The sequence below is a fragment of the Pogona vitticeps genome, chromosome 3 (assembly GCF_051106095.1).
Source record: "Pogona vitticeps strain Pit_001003342236 chromosome 3, PviZW2.1, whole genome shotgun sequence".
NCBI lineage: Eukaryota > Metazoa > Chordata > Lepidosauria > Squamata > Agamidae > Pogona > Pogona vitticeps.
Genome location: NC_135785.1, coordinates 169,261,948 through 169,288,829, shown reverse-complemented (window position 1 = coordinate 169,288,829; position 26,882 = coordinate 169,261,948). Strand labels below are relative to the sequence as shown.

Below are 26,882 nucleotides of genomic sequence, written 5' to 3'. Positions count from 1 at the left end.
TTTAATACTTACACAGGTTTTGTGGTGTGCACAATAGACTACAGTAATAAGTAGAGACAAGCTACTGAGAATACAATAAAAAGATTGCTGAGGGCTGGTGAGGAAAGGTAACATGAGGGAGACGACAAAAGAATATTATGCAATCCAGCTACTTTCCCTCTTCTGTTTTAGCTGTACAGTTCCTTACTTTGTATGTAAAGGCCAATGTGCATTTTCATACACCTATGAATGAACACTTTCCCTCTAGTTCTGGTGACCAATTAGATATTCTGTGCAGATTTCCTGAATTTAGTCACCGGAGCACTTCATTCTTATCTTTTGTCCAGTACATTCCAGTTACGAGCTGCCTGTGATGGGCATACTGGTTTTCTGTACACTTGTGAGTCATCTGAAATGTAATCAATACAGCTTCAAAAAGGAAACATTCCACGTTCCATTCCATACTCCTACAGCTCCATCCTTGTGCAGAATAAAAATACACGGATGTGTACATTTCATATTTCCATACATTTTCTTGCACATGCTGTCATGTGCAACTACTATGTATATCAGAGGCATTTAGTATTATTTTGATGTCAGATATAGGAGGGATTAAGTTTGACTGGGGACATTCATGAGCCTGCAGACTGTTTTAGCCAGACATCCAAAACAAAATAAAAAACAAAACACAAAACACTAGAATTTGATAATTAAATATTAATATTAAAGATTAACGTTTATATTCCAATGTGATTAATAATGGATTAATCCACTTTGTCAGACGTATATAGTTTTATATGTTTTTGTTTTGCCTTGTCTGGAAATGCTTACATAGACTATTTTGAAAAGTGCAGATTCTCTGTGCATATTGTAAAGAGGTTTTGCTTATATATTCAGAGTAGTAACCACAATCACTGAATGGGAATGTTTTAGTTACATTTTGTACTAGGAAGGAATTCACACACTGCCATCTGGTGTGTGATGGCGAACATTCTCAAAAAACCTCAGTATGAAAAGAATATAAAATGCCAAAACGAAGTTGAATAGAAGGACTGTGAATGGGATCCTAGACAGACTGAATAAATAAATAATGTGTAAGTTGGCAAGGAAAGATTCTTGGGTTTGGAAAAATTAAAACGTGTCCAATCAGTGCCCACAAAGATATGATTTCAATTACATTATTATAAAGTATGGTTAAACATTGGGATTACCAGAGCTAACATTCCAAAATGTGAGCATTTCCCTAAATTGCTATATAACCATTATTTATACTTGTATAGGTGTGTCCTAAATTTTGGTCAATTTGAAGTGACAAACAGAAATCTGGGATTTGTTAAAATGCATGATTAAGTAACAAAGAGCAATGTGGAACTAGAACATGTCAAGGTTTTTCAATGTTCCATTGAATAAGTTTCCAAATTACCAATATTATAATTTACAATTATAATTTCTTCCTGGATAAATCATGGCGCCAAACACATTATACCAGGGTTTGAGCCAGTTATAGCATGTTTTTGGCCTCTGGTCATGGTTGATGGGGCTAATGGATGTTGTTGTTCAAAATATCTGGAAGGCATCACATTGTATAGTGCAGAGTAGTTCAAACAAAATGAGTAGCCTACCTTGTCCACATCAGCTATTGGACAGTGATCAGTTAACCCAACCTCCGGGAAAGCCAATAGCTGTAAGTGGAGAAGATTGCCCAAGGGGCCTGTGGAGTCCTGGGGAACTATATTGTCTTGAAATGCCACCTGATCTTGGGCAACAACAATGTCAAGACAAAGTGAAGGCCAAAGATAGAATATGTCAGCTGGACTGAGAAGCTCTGGGATTGGTAGTAGTGATCACAATCAACTGTAACACTCACATGTATAAGGCAATGGAAAAACACGACATTATACCTGTCAAAGGGTCCTCTGTCTTTGACAGAACTTCAAAGGCCAGAAGGTGCTAAGAATCTCTGGGATGAATGTTAGACCAGAAACTTAGAATGGATGAAATATGTGTGCGACAGGGGAAAGAACAACTTTATAGCCAAGAATTTATAGTCAACAACACCACATTCAGATACCACCAAGTGTACTGTATATGAGGAAATCAACATAAAAGGCTGCTTAATAACAACATTGTAAGGGACCAAATAGATTAATCAGAGATGCTAAAACCGTTTTAATGTTAGTCAAAAAAAATTCTGGAGCTCTTGGAAATTCAGACTATAATCTTGTTATTGTAATTCATCTCAGATTAAAGAAAATCCTGAAAAATAAAAGTAGAAAAGCACAGGAGTCCATTGATCACTTTACTGATCCAGAAAATTCTTTGTCTCTTGCGATAGATCCACAGATGATTCTTTTTTATATAGCTGTATGTGTTAATGTCCATGATTCCATCCCATACTGTAGAACTGAGAATACATAGCAGCATACAATGCACATTGCCAACACCAAGTTTTCATTGCATCTACAGTGCTTACTGGCTGAAGAACATGGACTATTGGTTTGGGTGCACCACATCATTGTTTAGAGCTGCCACATTCGAAGTCATTATAGCCATGTAGCCTCCTTGTTCTCCAGAGAGAAACAATATATATATACAATATATCCTACTGTCATTCAACCTGGGAACACCACAGAAAATATCCCTGCTGCCTTCATCACTTGCCAGAAATTCTGTTTCAATCCTGTGGTCAGCTGCTGTTAGGGCAGCCACCCATGACTCAATGAGGAATGGGAATGGCAAATAGATTTCTTGTTCTTCCTTTTCTCCAAAAATCCTGGTTTAATCAGACAGCAGTGAAGATGCATACCTGATTGCACTGGAAAACATTATTTTAAAGTAAAGTGATCTCCCTTAAATCTCCCTCCCATCTGCAGGGGCATTGATTCAACTTGGAAGTAGAAGCCGTACAACTGGACAAAAATAAAAAATCCAATGGGGTTGGGTTGGTGCACTTTTTCCCATCTGAAATGTGATTACCAGGAAACATATCGTACTCGACTGCTCCACAAGTGATCCAGTATGTGTGGTCACAAGTACAGTTAATGTTCAGTTGGTAACCCTGTTTCCATGAAACTTGTTCTGCTACTGGCTCATAAATGGATTTTTTTTTTAACTCAGGAAATTCCAGATTGATTGCTGGAGTGCTTTTGGAGTGATTCTAGCCAAGTAATATGCTTAGAAATAGTTACATCAGAACAGGAGATGTGACTGAATTTTTACAAGGAAGCATCTGTGAACTGCAACCAAAAAGTCTGTAGCCTTTTGTTTGACATTTTCTCCTAGAAAAATTCAAGTGGGTTCACTTTGGAAAACATGGTGGATTCAGTCCAGTGAAGATTCTCTGCCTAACATTTTATAGATCTTTAAAACAGAGCCTAGCTAAAAATGATAAATGATTTATAATGGGCTCTAATAGTCGTGTCAATTAATCTAACCGTGAACATTTTCATAAACCTACCAATGTTGTAAATTTCATAGGTTTTAATAGCCCATATAATGAACTTTTTAAAAAGTTTGACATTTTATGTTTAAATGCTGCTGTTCTCATTGATGCCTGTCATTATAATTTAAAATTACATTATGTGTTTTATGTTATTTTCCTTTTCTTGCATAGTGTGACAGCCTGTGACTAAGTCACTATTTAATACCCCAATTAATTGTTTTCCACAGCCTGCAGGGTTTATGATTCTCTTCTCACAGACTTATGCTTTTATTCATTTCCCTTCTCCAATAATGTGTTAAGCTCCTTCTGAAAGCATTGCAAGTGCCATAAAAGTGCACAGAAACGTATATTAGTTAAATGACAGCACACACAGAATGGTTGAACATGTTACATCTCTCCTACACATACAGTTATTTTGTTGAAAGAGCGACACATTCTAGGATATAAAACTAGAGCTCAAGGTAGCAGCAGAACTAAGCAGCACAAAGCTTTAAAGCCTTTTCAAAGTTTGTGCTTATTTAACTTCCAAATTCGTGATAACCTGATATATATTAAAAGTTGGGCAAAATCATTTTGGCATAGAGCTATTATCTCTAGGGAGCCTCGCAAGCTAGGCTGGGAGGATAAAAAGCTTTCAATCAATTTGAATTAAATATATTCGGTGCCCAATCTGGGTTTGTTGTTTTTTAGTCATTAAGTCGTGTCTGACTCTTTGTGACACAATGGACCAGAGCATGGCAGGCCCTCCTGTCTTCCACTGCTTCCCGGAGTTGGGTCAAATTCATGTTGGTAGCTTCAATGACACTGTCCAACCATCTCGTCCTCTGTCATCCCCTTCTCCTCTTGCCTTCACACTTTCCTAACATCAGGGTCTTTTCCAGGGAGTCTTCTCTTCTCATGAGATGGCCAAAGTATTGGAGCCTCAGCTTCAGGATCTGTCCCTTCCAGTGAGCACTCAGGCTTGATTTCCTTCAGAATGGATAGGTTTGTTCTCCTTGCAGTCCAGGGGACTCTCAAGAGCCTCCTCCAGCATCACAATTCAAAAGCATCAATTCTTTCGCAGGCAGCCTTCTTTATGTTCCAGCTCTCACTTCCATACATCGCTACTGGAAAAGCCATAGCTTTGATTATGCGGACCTTTGTCGGCAAGGTGAGGTCTCTGCTTTTTAAGATGCTATCTAGGTTTGTCATCGCTTTCCTCCCAAGAAGAATGCATCTTTTAATTTCGTGGCTGCTGTCACCATTTGCAGTGATCATGGAGCCCAAGAAAGTAAAATCTATCACTGCCTCCATATCCTCCCCTTCTATTTGCCAGGAGGTGATGGGACCAGTGGCCATGATCTTAGTTTTTTTGATGTTGAGCTTCAGACCATTTTGGTGCTCTCCTCTTTCATCTTTATTAAGAGGTTTTTTAATTCCTCCTCACTTTCTGCCATCAGAGTGGTATCATCTGCATATCTGAGGTTGCTGATATTTCTTCTGGCAGTCTTAATTCCGGTTTGGGATTCCTCCAGTCCAGCCTTTCACATGATGTATTCTGCATATAAGTTAAATAAGCAGGGAGGCAATATACAGCCTTGTCGTACTCCTTTACCGATTTTGAACCAATCAGTTGTTCCATATCCATATTCATAACTGTTGCTTCCTGTCCTACATATAGATTTCTCAGGAGGCAGATAAGGTGGTCAGGCACTCCAATTTCTTTGAGAACCTGTCATTGTTGTGGTCCACACAGTCAAAGGCTTTTGCGTAGTCAATGAAGCAGAAGTAGATGGTTTTGTGGAATTCTCTGGCTTTCTTCATAATCCAGTGCATTTTAGCAATTTGGTCTCTAGTTCTTCTGCCCCTTTGAAATCCAGCTTGTACTTCTGGGAGTTCTCAGTCCACATACTGCTGAAGGCTACCTTAGAGGATTTTGAGCATAACCTTGCTAACGTGTGAAATGAGTGCAATTGTACGTTAGTTGGAGCATTCTTTGGCACTGCCCTTCTTTGGGATTGAGATGTAGACTGATCTTTTCCAATCCTCTGGCTACCTGAGTTTTCCAAACTTGCTGGCATATTGAGTGTAGCACCTTAACAGTGTCATCTTTTAAGATTTTAAATAGTTCAACTGGAATGCCATCACCGCCACTGGCCTTGTTGTTAGCCATGCTTTCTAAGGCCCACTTGACTTCACTCTCCAGGATGTCTGGCTCAAGGTCAGCAATCTATCTGGGTTGTCCGGGACATCCAGATATTTCTGGTTTAATTCCTCTGTGTATTATTACCACCTCTTCTTGATGTCTTCTGCTTCTGTGATGTCCCTCCCATTTTTGTCCTTTATCATGTCCATCTTTGCACAAAATGTTCCTTTAGTATCTCCAATTTTCTTGAACAGATCTCTGGTTTTTCCCTTTCTATTCTTTTCCTCTGTTTCTTTGCACTGTTCATTTAAGAAGGCCCTCTTGTCTCTCCTTGCTATTCTTTGGAAACCTGCATTCAATTTTCTGTAACTTTCCCTATCTCCCTTGCATTTTGTTTCCCTTCTCTTCTCTGCTATTTGTAAGGCCTTGTTGGACAGCCACTTTGCTTTCTTGCATTTCCTTTTCTTTGGGATGGTTTTTGTTGCTGCCTCCTGGACAATGTTACGAGTCTCTATCCAAAGTTCTTCAGGCACTCTGTCCACCAAATCTAGTTCCTTAAATCTGTTCTTCACTTCCACTGTGTGCTCATAAGGGATTTGGTTTAAATTATACCATACTAGCCCAGTGGTTTTTCCTACTTTCTTCAGTTTAAGCTTGAATTTTGCTATAAGAAGCTGATGATCAGAGCCACAATCAGCTCCAGGTCTTGTTTTTGCTGACTGTGTAGAGCTTCTCCATCTTTGGCTGTGGAGAACATAATCAATCTGATTTCGGGATTGCCGATCTGGTGATGTCCATGTGTAGAGTCACCTCTTGTGTTGTTGGAAAAGAGTGTCTGTGATGACCAGCTTGTTCTCTTGACAAAACTCTATTGGCTTTTGCCCTGCTTTGTTTTGAATTCTAAGGCCAAACTTACCTGTTGTTCCTTTTATCTCTTGACTCCCTACTTTAGCATTTTTTACACCATCAGGACTTTCCTCATTATTTATGTAATTTGTTGCCTACATTGAGTCTATTTACTGCTGTTTATTAATTATTTTTTATTATATTCCCCTGTAGCAATATAAGACAAACTCAAGTAGGTTTTCAGTGAGAAGAAGAAACCCAACACAGGTTGTGCTTTCCTAGTCTGTATTGTTATGAACTTTCAGAGCGTAGGTTCTGTAACATTATGGGCTGTTCTAAGCTACCATAGAGAAGATCTCAGAGATGTTAGATGCTACCAGGAGAGAATCTCCTGATGCCTGCTGGAGCTAAATAGGCAGGTGGAACATTAGGCAATCTCTCATGTATCTTGCTCTTGAGTTGTTCAGGACTTTGTCAGCAAGTACCAAAACCTTAAATCTGACCCAATAGTGTGTAAGTGAGTCGTGCAGGTCCCTTAGCACAGATGCAATGTGCTGGCAATAAGCTTCATATCGGTTCCACACAAGATGTGCACCAGTCTTCCAGTCTGGAAGTTACCAGAGCAATTAATTGAAAGGCCAGGAGAAAGCAGAGACTAAAGGAAAAGGAAAAAAAACCTCTGTAATTCAGTCTATTAGGAAAGAATTAGATATAAATAATTCATTTTACAAAATTGTTTACAAAATCATACTGGATGACTTAAGTTTGTTCAGCCGTTCTGAAAGAACCGGTGGGAATAATTTGTGTTGCTAGTGCATTACATAAGATAGACATCTCTAGGTTTTCATTTGGTGAAGTTTCTATGTATGGGCAGAATCACCATATCAACTGGAGCGGAGATGGGGTTGGCTTTAGGAAACATGTCAAGGAACAAAGAGGCTTGGGATCCTAGACAACCCATAAAGACTGCCAACACACAGCCCATTTGTTATATTTTTAAGAATGGGGGCCCACCATTGTATGTTTTGGTCTTTGCAATCCTAGGGCTGCCTGAGGTCCAGCCTGGAATACATATAGCAGCAATCAACATAAAGGCACTAATGTACTGTAATTTGTTTCCATTGGTTACCTTCCATTCTAGGATTATGACAAAATGTTGACTGTTGCTTCAGTTTCGGCCATTTTTTGTTTTCCTTCGCCTCTGTTTGTTTCTTTAACATTTTCCATGGAGTATCAAAAGCTTCCCCAATATTTTTTAAAATTTTGTTTAGCCTAGCACAGGTATTAGCTGGTTAGATAGCTCAGAGTTGGATTCCTAACTGAGGAGCCAGAGATCAGGGGTTCAATTCCTCACTCTGCCTTGTAGGAGAAGAGCCAGCCTGTGTAGCCTTAGGCAAGCTGCATAGTAGCAGAGCATCCCCATAAGAAACGAATGGTAAACTACTATTGGGTACTCTGTAACTAGAAAAGAGTCACCATACATTGGGATTAAGTTGACAACATGTACAGATCCTGTTCATTTTGACATGTGTCAGTATGCCAGCCATTATGTCCAGCCAGCCAGCATTTGTGCAAGTGGTTGCATGGTTCCACTTGCTGATGTTGCATGACACGTGTGCAGGAGTGCTTCCTGAACTCTGTGTCTTATCAAAGACAAAATATGCTTTTTGGACAGTGAACACACCAGCAGAAGAAATTTACAGAGAAAGAAAAAAAAAAGAGAGGAGATCTACAATAAAATGAAGGCAGACTAATAACAGAAAGGAAACTAATAAACCTAATGTACCAAGTGGAGAGCAAAATAGAGACAAGACCATAAAACCCTTTCTTCTTCTTCATGGCCTCTCTGAATGCACACAAGTGGGTTTGTTTTGTGCCTGCGCAGGACGTTTTGGAAGTTTCTAGAGCTTGAAAAACATTTGACAATGAGTCATTCCCCCCATGGAGTGCAAGCTCTGCCCTCCAATCTTCCCCTCAGTTCCTTTTTTTCCGACGCATTGGTAGGATATACAGGAACACCTAGAGCATGAATAGTGAGAATTAGCTTTATATAATATATTATTACTTTCTTAATTACCTCAGATTATTATATAATTATTATTTTACAACCCCCTGTGCTTATCTTCTATTTTTTTACCCCCACATACGACTTTTTTCAGCTTCCCATGTTCCCCCTCTCTCCTATTTTATGGCTCCTCAAGGACCGTTTAAACAGTGTGTTCTTTGCCAAAGAAAAATTCATCTTACTGACGGGTATGACAAATGCTTATTCTGCTTGGGGGAGGAACACCAGACCCAGTCATGTCCTGAATGTAAAAAGCTAACAAAACCTGCAATAAAACAAAGACTAGGTCTAAGATCACATTTCTGGGAAATGTCTCTCCACCCAGCCATGGAGACCTTTACCTTACCAAAAGATTCAATACGTTCAGAACCAGTGCAACCCATGTTGAGCCCGACGACTCGCTCACTATCGAGCCCGACGCCAATTCTGTTGAATCCAAAAGAAGCTTCTTAGGTGGCTTGAAGTCCACCTCAAAGACACAGTCCAAAGAAACCACTAAAAAGAAAAAAGACAAGGAAAAATCATCAAAAACAAAAAAAATGATCAAAATCAACACATAGAACCACCACAGTCTATTCCTCCTTCACCCATTTTAGAGGAATCATCAAGAGGAGCTCCCATCTCAACATCTAAGAGAGAGGGGCATAATTTGACTTCGGCGCAAGCTACACCATTAATAGCTAGCGTCTCGCCTAGCACAGGACACTCACAGGCTGAGATCCATTCCAGCCCAACCTCGGCCCTTTCCAGTCCTCATTTACCAGGGCAGATGTTAAGTGTGCAGGCTTCAGGATCAGAATCTTCCTGACACTCTCTGCACAAACACAAAGAAAAGAGACTGCAAAACTCTCCACCTTGATATGCCCCTCAACATGAACAAAGATATTATTGTCCAGAACCTCATCGGTGTTTTCCAACATCAGTTTACCATCATGGGCAGCACTACTATGACCCATATTACCCAGGAATGTAGCCTGACACTACATATTATGATGAACTGAGGAGAGTACAATATGCCTCACCACCATGGCATTCAAGGTCGAGATCACCATCTCCTCCAATTCGACATCATTGCTTGGCACATGTAACACCAGCACAGACTTATTCATCATCAAAGTCTGCCATTAAAAGACCTACTTTGGTATCAGAAACACCAATACCGAATAAAAGAACAAAGAGATCAAAACATTTTTTGTTACAAACATCCACAACTTATTCAGGACCATCTGTACATACCGGCACCGAAACTCAATCAAAATCAATGCCGATTACATCGACATCTAGATCACAATGTTCACCATCCACCCCTTCGACATCATCCAAAGACTCCAACTCCGTTGGATCCAGAGAATCACAGACCAACCTCCCTACCCCTATATTGAATATTGGAGACAATCACCCTCCCTCACCCTCAGAAGATTACACATCATACTCACAATTGATTCTCAGAATGGCTAAGATATTACAATTAGACATCCAAGAACCACCAACACAAGAAAAAGACTTCACGATGTAGACCAAGATAAAACTCCTCCGCTGAGCTTAAGTTTAATACCAACCATGCTTCAACTGGTGAAAGACTCATGGGATAAACCTCCATCATTCCTTCAGATTCCACGCAGAGTGGAAAATCATTATAAGACTCATGGACCCAATGCATCCTTTCTTCTTAAACACCTGACACTGAACTCAATTGTTGTTGAATCAACTCAATACAGAGCTCGAAACAAATCATCAGTAGCACCGACCAATAAGGAAGGATGTAAAATTGACATACTAGGAAGAAAGCTTTATTCCTTTACCTCCTTTCTAATACGAGTTGCCAACTATGAAGCAGCCATGGGGGCTTATCAGAGACATCTATGGGATAAAGTCTTACCCACACTCCAAACTGCACCAGAAACCATCAGAACAGAACTAGTTAACATGTACACAGAAGCATCAACACTTGCACAGCAACAAAGAGTAGCTGCACGACATACAGCTGATGTAGCATCCAAAGCAATGGCCACCTCCATCGCACTCAGGAGGCATGCATGGCTCAGATCATCCAACATCCTAGACAACACAAAGGCAAGAATAGAGGATCTCCCATTTGATGCCACCGGACTATTCAATTAAAAAACAGATGAGCTTATGGAAAACATACACAAATTAAAGACGACTGCAAAATCTTACACACCACAACAGCCCTATCGATACCAGAAAACACCATACCAAAAACAGCAACATTACCCACAACAGTACTATCCATACCAGCAACCTTTTCATCCATACCGACCACAACCTCAAGACAGATCCTACCCTACAACATCGACATCAACCTCTCAACCATTTCAAAACCAACAATCACAAAGCAGAAGGCAGCCCCTTCAGAAACAACAAGGAAAGGGTAAGCAATATTCATAATCTTTTACCAACAACATTTCAAACAAGACTTCACAACTTTTTTCCAGTATGGGAACAAATCACTAATGATAAATGGTCTTATCCATAATCCAAAGAGGTTACCTTATCAAAATTTTCAAAACCCCACCATCCAGTATTATCAGAACTACCCCGTTCTCATTAGTTCTGCAAGAAGAAGTATCATCACTTCTACAAAAACAAGCCATACTTATAGTCCCCTCATCGTCCTCTCATGACGGATTCTATTCAAGATACTTTACGGGCCCTATAAAGGATGGAGGACTTCACCTCATCCTCGATATCAGGAAAGTTAACAGATTTATTCGACCCCCAAAATTCTGTATGTTAACTCTCGATACCATTACCCCCCTTCTTTCACAGGGAGACTAGTTTGTCGTTATCGACTTGCAGGACGCCTATTTTCACATATCAATCCATCCAACACATCAAAAATTTCTCCGATTCAGATTTGACGAAACATCATACCAATTCTGCTCCCTCCCCTTCGGACTATCCATGGCACCAAGGACATTCATGAAATGTATGGCCCCAATTGCAGCCTATCTCTGACTTCAAGGGATAAGCACCTTCCCCTCCATTGACGACTGGTTAATCGTAGCTTCTTCATACCAAGATGCAGTGAGAGCTACAGGAATAACCCTGGACACCCTACACAATATAAGACTCAAGGTGAATTACACCAAATCTCACCTTCAACCGTCTCAGACGACCACCTATATCAGTGCTTACCTCGACTCTCTGCAGGCAAGAGCATTCCTACCTTTAGAAAGGATCACCAAATTAGAACTAGCCATCAGTTTATTCCAACCTATGACATTGGTATCAGCACACGAAGCCCAACATCTACTCGTGCTCATGGTATCTACCACAGCGGTACTCTAGCATGCAAAGCTCAAGATGAGATCATTGCAAGCATGGTTCCTGTCATTATTCGACCCCATGACAGACCAACAGTCAAAATGCCTCACTGTGACACCAAAACTTGCAAGTCAACTTACCTGGTGGATGTTTCTTCCACATCTAGCAGTAGGCAGACCCTTCAAACCTCTGAAGTTGTTGGTACAGGTGACCACTGATGCCAGTCCTTTGGGATGGGGAGCCCACTGCCAAGAACTGGAAATACATGGCCTGTGGTCAAAGAAAGAAAGGTTATTATATATAAATCATCTTGAACTATAAAAGCCTTTCGAGCCTTCTTACCATGCATCAAAGGACAAGCAGTACAACTAGTCACAAACAACACCACGGCTATGTACTACGTAACATCCTACATGGACACATGAATGGACTTTACATGATAGCGTCTTCCAGATCATTTGTTATCGATGGGTATGCCCAATCATAGACCTCTTTGCATCAAAACACAATGCAAAGTGTCAGAGATACAGCTCCCAAGCCGGCATTGACCCCAAATCACTGGGTGATGCTTTCATGATAAACTGGACAGGATAACTTCTATATATGTTCCCTCCAATCCTTCTGATCCAAAGAACAATCATTTCAATTCATTAATGCTGAGCAGATGCCATAATCATTGCTCAATGGTGGCCACGACAACTGTGGTTCACCCATCTGAGATCGATGGCGATGGACATATTCCACCTACCGTCAATACCCAACCTCCTATCTCAACGGAGCGATCTTCCATCCCAGTATTCGGTCTCTGAATCTGACAGCTTGGAGGATACCCCCGCCTTTTGAAATGTTCTAGACCGGGCTTGAAAGCCATCTACAAAAAGACTCTATGAAAACAAATGGAAATATTTCACAGCATTCACTGAATCATGAAACTTAACCTGAATACCATTTTCTCTTAAAACATTACTTACCTTTATCCTGCATCTTTTTGACCTAGGACTTTCACATTCAACCTTGAAAGTTTACATATCAGCAATTGTGGCCCATCAGCCTTACATTCCCAGTAATCAAAACTCTTCTCCCACCAATCTTGAAACAATTCCTCAAAGGACTCCTAAATATTTGACCCCCCCAAGACCTATGCCCCAGTGGTCATTACAAGTGGTCCTAAATTCTCTCACCATACCACCCTTTGAACCAATGGTTACCTATAATCTGAAATTCTTGTCACTGAAAACAGCATTTCTGATGGCAATAACATCTGCCAAATGTGCCAGTGAACTAACAGCTCTAAGATCAGATCCACCTTACCTACAATGTTTCCTTCCTACTGAAAATTGTCTCTGATTTCACTTAAATCAACCTTTAATTTTGCAAACTTTATTTCCTTCTCCCTCAACATCTGTCAAGCGCATGCTCCATATGCTGGACATCTGAAGATCTTTAGCCTTTTACATCAATAGGACAAAGACATTTAGGAAGTCTCCAAGGCTTTTCCTCTGTTTTCAACGACTTCATCAGGGCAATCCAGCATCATCACAAACCATCTCTCGCTGGACAGTACATGCTATATCACTAGCCTACGAACTTTCAGGCAAAACACCTCCTGAACACCTGGGCATTGTCAACATCCACTGCTCTTCATTGTGGAATAGAACTACCAAACATCTGCCGGGCAGCAACCTGGTCCAATCCATCAACCTTTATCAAGCATTATCGCCTCAATATCAGGGCGAAGAATGATGCTGCATTTGGCAGGGCGATCCTGACATCTCTGCTACCATGATGTCCCGCTATCCGGTAAGTGAGCTTGTCAGTCACCCACGTGTGTATTCAGAGGCTACGAAGAAGAAAGAGAGGTTACCTACCTGTAACCATGGTTCTTCTAGTGGTCCTCTGTGAATTCACACAATCCCTCCCTTCCTCTCCTCTGTCCGTCACGTTGTCTCTTTATGCACTACCTTGACAGTGGCGGACTGTGGAAGGAACTGAGGGGAAGATTGGAGGGTGGAGCTTGTGCTCCACAGGGGGATGTCTCATTGTCAAATGTTTTTTAAGCTCTAGAAACTTCCGAAATGTCTTGCGCAGGTGCAGAACAAACCCACTTGTGTGAATTCACGGAGGACCACTAGAAGAACCATGGTTACAGGAAGATAACCTCTTTCCACTAGGAGTGGAAGCCCCTACAGCCTCCAGGGGTTCAGAGTCATGTGCACTGTGCACCGCTAGCGGGGTATGGCCTACACTGACATTCAGAATACCCCCAAATCCTGACCCTTTTATATGTTTTAGGCAGCTAGCCCCTGCATCTTTGGGATGCATTTTTCACTCTTTCCTCTCTCGTCCCTTTTCCCTCCGGATCTTTTATTCGATTACAACTCATCTGTAGGTGGTGGTAATAGAGTCTTTGGCCCTGCTTTGCTTTTCGACAACAAAAGAAGTAGGAATGTGTTGTAGCCAGGATCCTCCCCAGAGAGGGGCTGTTGTCCACTCTTCACCCTTTGATGACATACACCCATATGGTTAACTCTGGGAGGCTGTCATAATGGCTGCCATTGACTGGCAAGTGGGTTGGAATCTGTCCTCTATGCTGGTTCCACAGCAGTGGCAGCTGTAACTGTGTCTGTTTTTGTTCCAATCATGCTATGTTGCGTATGGTTATTTCTGGTGCCCTGGCTGCTGGTGCCATGAGACTCAGCCAGCAAAAGACTGCCTGGCAGCATGAAATGTGCTGAGGTTTGCTTATTTCTAAAATACCGGCATACTTACCTATTATCTCCTAGTTTCTAAATATTCAAATGAAAACAAAAACCCAGAGAGTATAGAAAGAATAGTTAATACAGTAACTTTGTAGAGATTGGGTTGGATTTCAAATACTTCTTCATCTTCTTGAAATGATGGAATCAATGAAATATTCTAAAATTATTCTCCAAGTATTGTCAATAACAGATGCTGCTCTTCTTGAAGGTAACTGTTGAAATGGTGGCTGGTACATTGGCCCATGGGCATGTCAGTCCAAATTAATCAGTCACATTCCACTTAGCAAAGTGATTGTGACATAGTGATTCTGGACAAGGAGGAAGGTGAAGTGGCCACTTTCAAGCCATCTGTAATTCTGACTTTTACCAATCTTGGGAACATTCTTCAGCAAAACTTTGCCGTTTTTAAGATGACATTTTGTTTGAGTAGCTTGTGCTTTTGAGTAACGCATAGTTAAGTTTCCACATTCATGGTGTACACAAACAGGACGCATATTAGGCATAGCTGAAAATGAAAGTTTAAGAACTGATACATTCATTGGGTTTGTAATAGAGATGGGCATGAATCAGAAAAACAAAGGTTCATGATTAGAGATGGGGGTACTGGAAGGATAAGTGGTCCTGCTTATCCTTCCAATTGCTCCCGGAATGCCACTCTCTTCCCGCTCGGCTAGCCACGCCAGGCAGGGGCACGGAGGATAGTCTTCCTGCACGACTACTGAATGGCCAGCCGAGAGAGAAGGGAGCAGCGCTCCAGGAGTGATTGGAAGGATGAGCGGGGCTGCTGCCACTGCCGGGCGCATGAGTGGACCCTCGTTAAGTCCAGCTGTGCAGAGATATTCATATACGAATACCCCCATCTCTATTCATAATTGTTCATGGGTAACTGGTATGCAATTTGTTTTTTCTGTTTCATGTTGGGGAGGGGAGGGCTGCTGCCTCTGCCACCTGCCCCAAGCGGGGAAAAGTTTGGCACTTCATTTTGCTTTGGCAGAATGGGATCCCTGAACCAGGTCACAAAATGAACTGCAAACCAGCCTGGTTTGTTAGTTTTTGTGGTTCATGGTTCAGTTCGTGTCCATCTCTGGTTTGTACTTCTGTAACTTGACATGAATATATCTTGATGCAGAAAAGAAAGATACATATAAATATTGACTTGTTTCATTTCTTGCTCGCTGCACCATCCCCCCAATTCAGGTGTGGCTATGAAGCCTATGGACCTCCAGAAGACTGGAGAAGCAGTCTTTAATTCATGCAAGCTTATAGCAAAGGAATTCATTAGTCTTTTAGGCTGTCACAAAACCCCTTGTGCAATTCTATATCTCCTTTCAACAGTTCCAACAACAGTTGCTGCCCTGTGGAATTGGCTCTCCATTGTGATTTGTGTTTCATTGTGGACCTCTGTGTGCCATGTGCCTCAGATACACTTTGGCAGGCAGATTTGGACCATAGTGTTTGTCCATGATATTGCTGACCAATTGACCTCTTGCATGGGCCTGACTTATCAAGAAGTAGTATAGCTGTCTGTATATTTGCTTTACATCACATTGTCAGGCCCCATGCTATGCAAAATATATGTTCTACTTTAGAAAATACTAGAGATGGGGGTATTTGTATACAAATACGAATATCCCCGCACAGGTGGCGTTAATGAGGGTCCAGCCCCATGGGGCCGGACGGTCCGCTCACCAATGTGCTGAAGACATGGACAGCATGCCACCACTCCTGGCAGGGAGGACAAGCCTCGCTGCAAGGTTGAAGAGTGGCGAGCGGATTACGCGCTGTGGAGCCATTCGTAGAATCGCGCTGTCCACGTCTGCAGCAGATCAGTCTAGCTCCATGGGGCTGGGCCCTCGTTAACGCCACCTGTGCAGGGATATTCATATACAAATACCCCCATCTCTAATTATAATCCTAATTTTCTCTGACTTTCACTCTGCATGTATTTTTTCCCATTGTTAGTTCAGGGAACTGAAGATTCTTTCCCCACCCCATGGACTCCCTCGCCATTTAAAGCAGTTTTGTCATGTGTTTCCTCCCCCCAAAATAACTGAGCTATTCTTTTAATCTTTGAGGATTTTGTGCCGAAACCAGTTCATTAAAGGGATTAGAAGTGTTTACTTTAGAAAGGTGTCCTGAGGGAATTTGTTGGTATACCCAAAGACAATGTCTGGGACCAACTCAGAACAGATTTATAAATAAGCATTTAATCAGAAACTAGAACATCTGAGTTATTATGAAAGGGTCAGAAAGGCAAAGAAAAACAAGCTACACAGAGCACATGGATTTTAAAAATGATGCTCTGAATTTGGATTTGTATAATCTAATTTCTGAAGGGAAGCAATAAAGTGATGCAAGTCTTTTATTATTGGGAATGTTCCTTAATCTTGGTAGTCTGTAATATTTAATAATACAATTTCTGAATCAAGCTGTGAAGAGCTTACCCATCCCATATTTGTAGGAAACAGCAAATGAAGGCGGGTTGAGACAAAAGTACAGTGGTTTTGGTTCATTGTGCGAATCTGTTCCTTGTTTGGTTTTTGTTTCATGGGCATTTAAGAATATGAAAAATGGGATGGGTTGTTTCTGAGCAGTCAGTCTCATGGGGAAAGGATGCTAGCTTGCACAGGTATGTTTTGCCCAAACCAAAGGGGAACCTTAAGGGGCAAAAAGCTCCTTTTTAATGGTTCTGTTAAGATGCTTTCAGATTCCTTGTTGAGTCCCTTTGAGTTGAGACAGGATCATGAAATGCAGCTGAGGAACTTTGTGGGTATTCTTTGCATCTCTGCTTTTGAGGCACCATTTCACCAGGGGAAAAAAAGCAGCCATGTAAGCCATACCTTTTTGAAAAAAATCTGGGTTGAATAGTACATTTGTTAGAAAAGTTACAATTTCTAAAAAGCATACTTTCAAGTGCTCCAAAATTCCTCTTCAGGAGTGGGTCGTATGAAATCAGCAATGAGGGGGAAAGGCAAGAAGTTGAAAGAAATCAACCCAGATGTTGTTCTGGAAGAGAGACTGCTAGTAAGGCAAGTTGAGTCTGGCAGCTGCAGCTGCAAACAATGCTGTCAAGATATCACGGCGCAGATTTATTTTGTCTGTACGATGAGAGTGTGGCTAGAACCAAAAGAGTTGTGGAGAAAGGAACAGTAGAAAAGGGAATACAGCATATGCATATCTGAGGGTGTGTGCCTATGCGCAGAAGGTAAAAACTCACATTTAAACAATATCCTTGAAATCTTAGTGATATCGGGTGATTTCAGTGGGTCTGAAGTCCATTTTTCAGACTTGCTGACAGCCCAAGGGCAATGATCTGGAAGGGATAAGGCCAAAAGCGGAGGCCAAGTCCAAATAAGTTAAATTGCATATTTAATTTTTAAACAATTATTTTAAAATGTATATTTTTAGTACAGAGGTTAGGTACTGCAAAGGTTGCTATAAGAGTTTTTTTGATTACATTTAAAAATATGTTAAACACGAAACTTTTTTTAAAAGCAGAAAAAGCCTCCTCCCGATCTCTAGTGGCTCTTGGAACTTGACAGAAGTGCCCCACATGCTCCTTTCGGGGGCTCAAGAGGATTCCTTTTTCTTTTTTAAATGGGTGTGTGTGGAGTGAGAAACCTGCAGGGGCCCGCATGTAGCGGCACCTTGCCTACCATGACATCCACTGTTCAAGACATTATTTTTTCTGCTTCTCCTACAAAATGTGCCCATTGTATCTTTTTTTTTTCCTTTTAAGAAGCAAAAAGGGCCAGGTGAAATGAAACACTCTTTGTGGGCATGGTCATTTGAAGACAGCCGTCTCCAGTATGATGGCCCTCTGATGTGTTTGCCTGCAACCCCCACCACCCCAGCCAACATTCATGGCTGGGTGAGGATTATAACGTAACACATCTGGAGACCACTGACTCAGGGAGGCTGCCCTAGAGCTTCTACTTTGGTCCATGCTGTCTTACTTGGTTCTTCACTCACAGTCCCCCTATGCCTTGAGGGCACCCACACTGAGGCCCAGTGATTTACCACAGGAAAATATGGAAATGTCACTACCAGTTTTCCTCTGCCATCAGTAAAGGGCAATCAGTGATCATGTGGAGGCAGTTCTATGTGGTCTGTAGATGATATATGCAATGTCTGTTTTGCCTTTATTGTACAGCAAATATAAATCCCCTTTGCCTAGCACCTTAAGCCACAACAACCAAACAGCAGTCTTTTTCCCTAAATAGCAGGTACTCGTGAGCGGGATGTCTTTAATCATGTACACTGTTCTGGAAACTATATAGTGTAACCATGGCCACTGGTCATAGTTACTCTGGTACCAGTTCTGGTGGAACATCTCAAGAAAGTTTTTGCTACTCAAATGTTTGACATCCACCTACCTTCTCCTCCTTGTGTTGGTAAAATGTTTGCCCCCCTCCCCGCAGATAATTTTGTGACATGTGCTTTGTAACACTTTTGCCTGTCTGCCACATTCTATATCAGGACATCATGGCATCCGATACATAATGTGCCTCTATCCATATCCCCCCCCATTCCGTTGTTATTTATTTATTGCTTTTTAAAATGCTCTTAGAGCATCAATCCTTTAGAAAGGGCAGTGTAAGTTACCATGCTTTTAAGTAAAAATATGGAATCCGATCCAAAGTGAAGCATGCTAAGCTGTCAAAGACATCATCTTTACTTCAGCAGATCTTCTACCTAAAAAGGGACACTTCCCTATGGTTGCTTTTTTGAAATAACAACTTAACGTATGTACACTCAGACAAGGAATCCTAACTTCAGGAACAGAAATGACATCTCAGCGAGTGACTAATTATAGCAAATAACCGGGGGTCAAATTTGCTGGTGAATTTCATATGCATATTTTGAAAAAAAAAGTTCTTTAATCTGAAATAGCAGCACCTCACACAAGCATAGAATTAACTCTACCTGGTGTCATACACTGCACATGTAAGAGGCCTAGTAACAAATAAATGGATGGTAAATGTAAAAAGGTGTTCCCTAGTCATGCTGGCCACGTGGCAACGGAAACTGTCTTCAGACAAGCACTGACTCTATGGCTTGAAAACGGGATGAGCACTGCCCCCTAGAGTCGGACACAACTGGACAAATTGTCAAGGGGAACCTATACCTTTAAAAGGTAAAAGGTAAAGGTTCCCCTTGACAATTTGTCCAGTCGTGTCCGACTCTAGGGGGTGGTGCTCATCTCCGTTTCCAACCCATAGAACTAGCATTTGTCCGGAGACAATCTTCCGTGGTCACATGGCCAGCGCAACTAGACATGGAATGCCGTTACCTTCCCACTGAGGTGGTACCTATTTATCTATTGAAAGCATTTTGCATACTTTCAAACTGCTAGGTTGGCGGGAGCTGGGACAAGCAACGGGGGCTCGTTCCGTTGTGTGGATTCAATCTTACGACTGCGGGTCTTCTGACCTTGCAGCACAGAGGCTTCTGCGGTTTAACCCGCAGCACAACCACGTCATGGCATAATAAATGGATGAGAAGAACCTTTTCTGGCACCCCTTTTGACTGTGCAGTGGCTTCTAAGGTTGTTTCAATGCCAACATGGAAACCTGGAGTTACAGGTTGCCATGTTGGCTTTGAAAAAGCCTTCGAAGCCACTGCACAATCCAGTTAGCCTTTACGTTATAGTTCATCCCAAAAAGAATATTTTAAAACAACCAGTTACATGCACTTGGAGAGAAAATGTTGTAGACATTTACATCTAGTACAACAGGAAACCAAAAGCTAGGACATTTATCTTTATAATGTTCTGACTAAATATCATATTTAAATTATTGGAAGAAAACCTCTGACCTTCATATCAGCTCTAAGGATGTTCTTATAATATGGTGTATTTGCATTAGTAATAGTGCAGTGTGTATTAAACAGTACTTACTGTCTGTACCAGTGAGAAATAATTGTAAAAAACTGTTGCTGCCCACTGAAATCCAAAGAAACTGAGAAGCATGAATCAGTGGAGATGGCTATGAGAAACTGGACCTTTTCAGTGACAATGGCTTCCCCACTGCTTTTTTTGGTGCCTGGTGGAAATTTAGGAACTGTTTTAGTGTCCCTTATAGATTTTTTTATTATCCCTGCTACTGGCTTTTCCTTTAAAATTTACAGACAGACAGAGAGACAGAGAGACAGACAGAGAGACAGACAGACAGACAGAGAAATACACCGCCTTGCTTTTGGCCTTGTTGACTTTATCTTGTTGTGGAGACGGTGGGGCATCACTTCTTAATGATGCCTCAGACAATGTGGTTTGGGAATGGGTACCAGAGAACAGCTGAATGGGTTAAAGATAAAAAGGCAACTCTGCTCATCATTTACAATTGGAAAAACTTCTTATTTATTTGGGTGACTGTGTGATCACCTCCATAGAAATGAATGGCACAAGCTATGCTTTTTTCCTTTTTCTACTGTATTACAGCAATTATTCACTGATGTTGCCATTCTGTCTCTTAGTTCAGACAGCTTCTGAAAGCCTGATGGACAATGTAGAATGGTGATTGTGGATAAATCTGTAATCTTCAAGTCCACCCCCCCACCAACTAGCTTTTGGTGGAACACTTGTGATCATGTGGGGACATGGTGCTGCTGCGTGTTAAACTGCAGAAGCCTCTGTGCTGCAAGGTCAGAAGACCTGCAGTTGTAAGATCAAATCCACCTAACGGAGTGAGCCCCCATCACTTGTCCCAGCTACCACCAACCTAGCGGTTTGAAAGCATGCAAAATGTGAGTAGCTAAATAGGTAGCACCATGGTGGGAAGGTAACGGCATTCCGTGTCTAGTCACGCTGGCCACGGGACCACGGAAGATTGTCTTCGGACAAACGCTAGCTCTATGGGTTGGAAACAGAGATGTGTGTTTGGGGATGCGAAAAAAAATCTCTTCAGTGTCCCTTGTACTACAAAATGGGAACACATTGGTGAATTCTTCCTGTTTTTAACCAAAGGGACACTCCCCTTTACAGAAAATCCATAGACTTTATCTGTCTCTGGTTAAATGATTTTCAAAGAGAAAGTCATGTCAGTCCCTTTCAGCACTGAGAACAAAACCAAAATCAAAGCATTGTGGCATTTTTTAGACTAACGAAGTTACTTCAGAGAGACAATGGTTATGTTCTGATGCAATGACTTTGTTTTCCAGAAAGAGCCAACAGACAACTTACATTAACTTATTCCTTAATACAGTCAACATTATAGACTTCATTGCCCGTTAATAATGTTGTCATTTTGAGTTATTTACCTGTGCTTATAAATTGTTTCACTTGGTCGTTACACTTCTGAACCACGTACATTATGTATATAAACCTGTAGCCCAAATCTTGTTCTCAGTGATCAAAATCTGTTGCTTAGCATAGTAAATTACACTAGAGTAAGCCCAATGAATGAAGACAGTAGGAAAAACCACTGGACCACTCAGGTATAATCTAAACCAAATCCCTTACGAATACACAGTAGAAGTGAAGAACAGATTTAAGGAACTAGATTTGGTGGACAGAGTGCCTGAAGAACTTTGGATAGAGGCTCGTAACATTGTACAGGAGGTAGCAACAAAAACCATCCCAAAGAAAAGGAAATGCAAGAAAGCAAAGTGGCTGTCCAACGAGGCCTTACAAATAGCAGAAAAGAGAAGGGAAACAAAATGCAGGGGAGATAGGGAAAGTTACAGAAAATTGAATGCAGACTTCCAAAGAATAGCAAGGAGAGACAAGAGGGCCTTCTTAAATGAACAATGCAAAGAAATAGAGGAAAATAACAGAAAAGGAAAAACCAGAGATCTGTTCAGGAAAATTGGAGATATTAGAGGAAAATTTTGTGCAAAGATGGACATGATAAAAGACAAAAATGGAAGGGACCTCACAGAAGCAGAAGACATCAAGAAGAGGTGGCAAGAATACACAGAGGAATTATATCAGAAAGTTTTGGATATCCCGGACAACCCAGACAATGTAGTTGCTGACCTAGAGCCAGACATCCTGGAGAGTGAGGTCAAGTGGGCCTTAGAAAGCCTGGCTAACAACAAGGCCAGTGGAGGTGATGGCATTCCAGTTGAACTATTTAAAATCTTAAAAGATGACGCTGTTAAGGCGCTACACTCAATATGCCAGCAAGTTTGGAAAACTCAGGTAGCCAGAGGATTGGAAAAGATCAGTCTACATCCCAATCCCAAAGAAGGGCAGTGCCAAAGAATGCTCCAACTACCGGACAATTGCACTCATCTCACACGCCAGCAAGGTTATGCTCAAAATCATACAAGGTAGGCTTCAGCAGTATGTGGACCGAGAACTCCCAGAAGTACAAGCGGGATTCCGAAGGGGCAGAGGAACTCGAGACCAAATTGCCAACATGCGCTGGATTATGGAGAAAGCCAGAGAGTTCCAGAAAAACATCTACTTCTGCTTCATTGACTATGCAAAAGCCTTTGACTGTGTGGACCACAGCAAACTATGGCAAGTCTTAAAAGAAATGGGCGTGCCTGACCACCTTATCCATCTCCTGAGAAACCTATATGTGGGACAGGAAGCAACAGTTAGAACTGGATATGGAACAACGGATTGGTTCAAAATTGGGAAAGGAGTACAACAAGGCTGTATATTGTCCCCCAGCTTATTTAACTTATATACAGAATACATAATGCGGAAGGCTGGACTGGAGGAATCCCAAACTGGAATTAAGATTGCAGGAAGAAATACCAACAACCTCCGATATGCAGATGATACCACTCTGATGGCGGAAAGTGAGGAGGAACTAAAGAACCTTGTAATGAGGGTGAAAGACGAGAGTGCAAAAAACGGTCTGAAACTCAACATCAAAAAAACTAAGATCATGACCACTGGTCCCATCACCTCCTGGGAAATAGAAGGGGAAGATATGGAGGCAGTGACAGATTTTACTTTCTTGGGCTCCATGATCACTGCAGATGGAGACAGCAGCCACGAAATTAAAAGACGCCTGCTTCTTGGGAGGAAAGCAATGACAAACCTCAACAGCATCTTAAAAAGCAGAGACATCACCTTGCCAACAAAAGTCCGAATAGTCAAAGCTATGGTTTTTCCTGTAGTGTTGTATGGAAGTGAGAGCTGGACCATAAAGAAAGCTGACCGCCGAAGAATTGATGCCTTTGAATTGTGGTGCTGGAGGAGACTCTTGAGAGTTCCCTGGACTGCAAAGAGAACAAACCTATCAGTTCTAAAGGAAATCAACCCCGAGTGCTCATTGGAAGGACAGATCCTGAAGCTGAGGCTCCAGTACTTTGGCCATCTCATGAGAAGAGAAGACTCCTTGGAAAAGACTTTGATGTTGGGAAAGTGTGAAGGCAAGAGGAGAAGGGGACGACCGAGGATGAGATGGTTGGACAGTGTCATCGAAGCAACCAACATGAATTTGACACAATTTCGGGAGGCGGTGGAAAATAGGAGGGCCTGGCGTGCTCTGGTCCATGGGGTCACGAGGAGTCGGATACGACTAAACGACTGAACACACACAAGCCCAATGAATACCTGGGAATTTGGTGAATCAACTTCTCTGTAAGTTCCATTGATTCTAATGGGCCTACTACCATTTATTATGCGGAAGCAAGTCACAGTTGGGTTAAGGTCACTCTACTCTAGTGTAATTTACTATGGTAACCAACAGGACTTTGGCCATTATGTCCTCGGAAATGAATTGTGGTCCTCATACGCTCATACTGGAATAAATCTGAATGTCTTAAAGCTACCACCATGCTTCTGTTTTTGCTGTACTTGCCGAGTAAATCATGTTGATGTTATTCTGAGGTTTTGCTCTCTGTGTGTTTCTGTTCTACCTACCTTCACATATTAACCTGGAGATTTCAGACGGGTGGAGAAATGTAGTTTGCCTGACTTCTCAGTTTGTGGTTTTTTTATTATTATTATTATTTTTACCAATGAGCAGCAGAGCAAATACTCATTGATTAAACAAGTGCAGCGAAAACCATGATGCAGATTTATGTCCTTTGGCTTATTTGGTGCAGAGTAATTTGTGGAAGCTCTGTTTGTACAAAGAAAGATTTTCCTTGCTGGATCTTGGCCTCACTGCCATGTCCCCCACCAACTCCATAGTTTTAAAGAAACTGCATATTATCTTAACAGCTGCAAATCTGTTTTCCCCATTTTTTTCATTTTCTCATACAGTTGTGGTAGGAGAGAATCAGATTAAGGTCTTGGTGGCAAACAGTGGATCAGCTGTCACAGGGGTCATTGACCCAAAATAATTAATAACCCAATGTTTAGAAACCATTTGTCTTTGTTATTTTTGACGTACACTAGTGACTGACTCAATGGCAAGACTAGTTTGATAACACACATAATTTTATCCCTCAGGCAGGAGAAGTAAACCTAGACAGGTTTAACAGGTAATACTCAACAAGCTCCTTCCATTTTCCTTCTCCAGTCTAGCCAGAGAAAGGAGCTTGATAGGAAAGTTAGTAAACAATAGTAAAGATGCCAGTGAATTAAGGCAGAGATGAAATCAGCCACTGGCGGGGTGAGTCTGGATGTCTCCTTCTCCACAGACTCTTCATGGAGGTAAGCCAATGTCCCATTCACTGCCTGGGGGAAGGAGCTATTCAGCAATGGGACTTACCTAAGCAACTTCTAGGTCTACAGGGAAGGAAGTAGCTAAGTGTTCAGTCGGGAAACGTAAGCACTAACGGCAAGACAATATTTCTAATGAAATAAAAACAAACAAACAAACTTTATTTACAAGAAACAACTGTACACTGTGCATACATAAAAATATATAAAACCAAAATAGAAAATACAAAAGTGTTAAAATGTATACAAACACTGTTTAAAAATGTGACTCCTGGAAAATCTCAAGTTTTCATTTCTTGGAGAGTGCACATTCATTTAAAAAATTATCATACAAAATAATTCTCAAGGGTATTAAAAAGTACACAGTCGTTTTCTATCTGAATAGCTCAGCAACTACAGCTTTAGAGAATGACATGATATGCATGAATTTAAGATATGAGCCTAGCTTGTTCTTTAGGAACATATTTTCAAATCCCAGGTTGCATACAGTACTGTAGGAGTGAAAAGCAGCTTCCTATATCCTTCCATTCTCTTCTCCTTCTTATCTATTTCAGTGCCTTCACCAAGTTGTGAGAATTGAACACTGTGGGCTTTATCTTGCAGAGCTGCAGTGAGTGTAAGGTGATCATGCTAAACCAAGGAAAGTATGTATCCCCATTTATGGATGGGTGAGTGTGATCTCTCTCCACCACCCCCCATCTGCAATTCTAGGAGACACAGCCTACCATGTTCAATACCCCCAACCCCACTTCTGAAGGTACCATCTGTGGGTCACAGAACTTGCAGAAGGAAGGGAAGAGTTGGCTGTGTGAAGCTGCTTTCCATCTGTATCTTGTTGGATACAATCCTGTACCATCATGAGAAAAAGCTGAAATATGGAATATCAAACATGCATTTTACTAAAAACAGATAAGGAACCATTGACTCTTCAGACGTTTGGAGTCTCAACTCTTATACTACCTAACAACTGGCCATTTTGGCTGGGGCTTCTGAGAGCCAAAGTGTAACAAACATCTAAAAGGCCAAAGCTGTTCCCTTTCTGTCTCTGAATGGTTAAATCAAGTGTCCTCTTTGCACAGAAAGCATTAGTATGGAAATCTTTATCTCCACAAGAGAATTTGTTTTAAATGGTTGAAATTTACAGCATTTACAACTCCAGATCATCTCTGCATTGGCTTAGTCTTCTAAAGACAATGTGACTCATATTCAGTTCAATCCTGTCATATGAGTGACTGAAACTTTGAAATTTACATTCATAACTTCTGTGCTCAATTTACACACAAGTAAAACAACAATGGTGCACTATGTCTGAATGTTTTATATGTTTGAACTACTTAAAAATTAAACACTGCAATCAATTTATGTGTCTTAGTACTACTCTGGGAGTTGGTTAAAACCCTGCTAGACAGAATTCAAAATACATTCTACCCAATTTTTTCTAGGACTAAGCATTATTTTCCAAAACATTTATTTATGTTCAATAAGCCAAGGGTGACTTTTAGCAAGTGTGGAAGGAATATTCTGCAGCTTTAACTTCTAGCATCTCAGATATTCAGTGTCTCTTTACTTACTTAGGGATACAGTCAACTAACCCCTGAGTTGACTATACGAGTATGGTACAATTTACACTTACTGCTGACTAGGGTCTCTCTCTCTCTCTCTGGCTGCTATCTTCTATGCAAAGGAAAATACAGTCCCTACTAAGCAGAACTATACTATTCCATTTACCACTAATGCCCTCAAAACCTCTCAGAACTTACTCAGACCCTTTCATTAATTTTTCTGGGGAAAACATAGAACCATTTAAA

At 41.2% G+C, this 26,882-nt stretch overlaps 2 protein-coding genes across 11 annotated transcripts in view; one reads left to right on the top strand and one right to left on the bottom strand.

Annotated features, from left to right (window-relative positions):
- The window catches only part of LOC110074125 (opsin-3), a 100,771-nt gene that overhangs the window by 57,712 nt on the left and 16,177 nt on the right, over positions 1-26,882 (top strand). The window lies entirely within an intron of this gene.
- ST6GAL2 (ST6 beta-galactoside alpha-2,6-sialyltransferase 2) overlaps positions 895-26,882 on the bottom strand; it is a 102,604-nt gene continuing 76,616 nt past the window's right edge. For 5 of the 6 annotated variants that reach the window (XM_078391470.1, XM_072994533.2, XM_072994532.2 and 2 more), the window contains 2 exons: positions 11,886-12,015; positions 895-8,952 (listed from right to left, as the gene is read on the bottom strand). In XM_078391470.1, the coding sequence (XP_078247596.1) occupies positions 8,863-8,952; positions 11,886-12,015 (220 nt within the window). In that variant the 3' untranslated portion in view covers positions 895-8,862. Of the gene's footprint in view, positions 8,953-11,885; positions 12,016-21,887; positions 25,207-26,882 lie in introns of those variants that run through there. The other variant, XM_072994534.2, reaches the window with a different exon arrangement.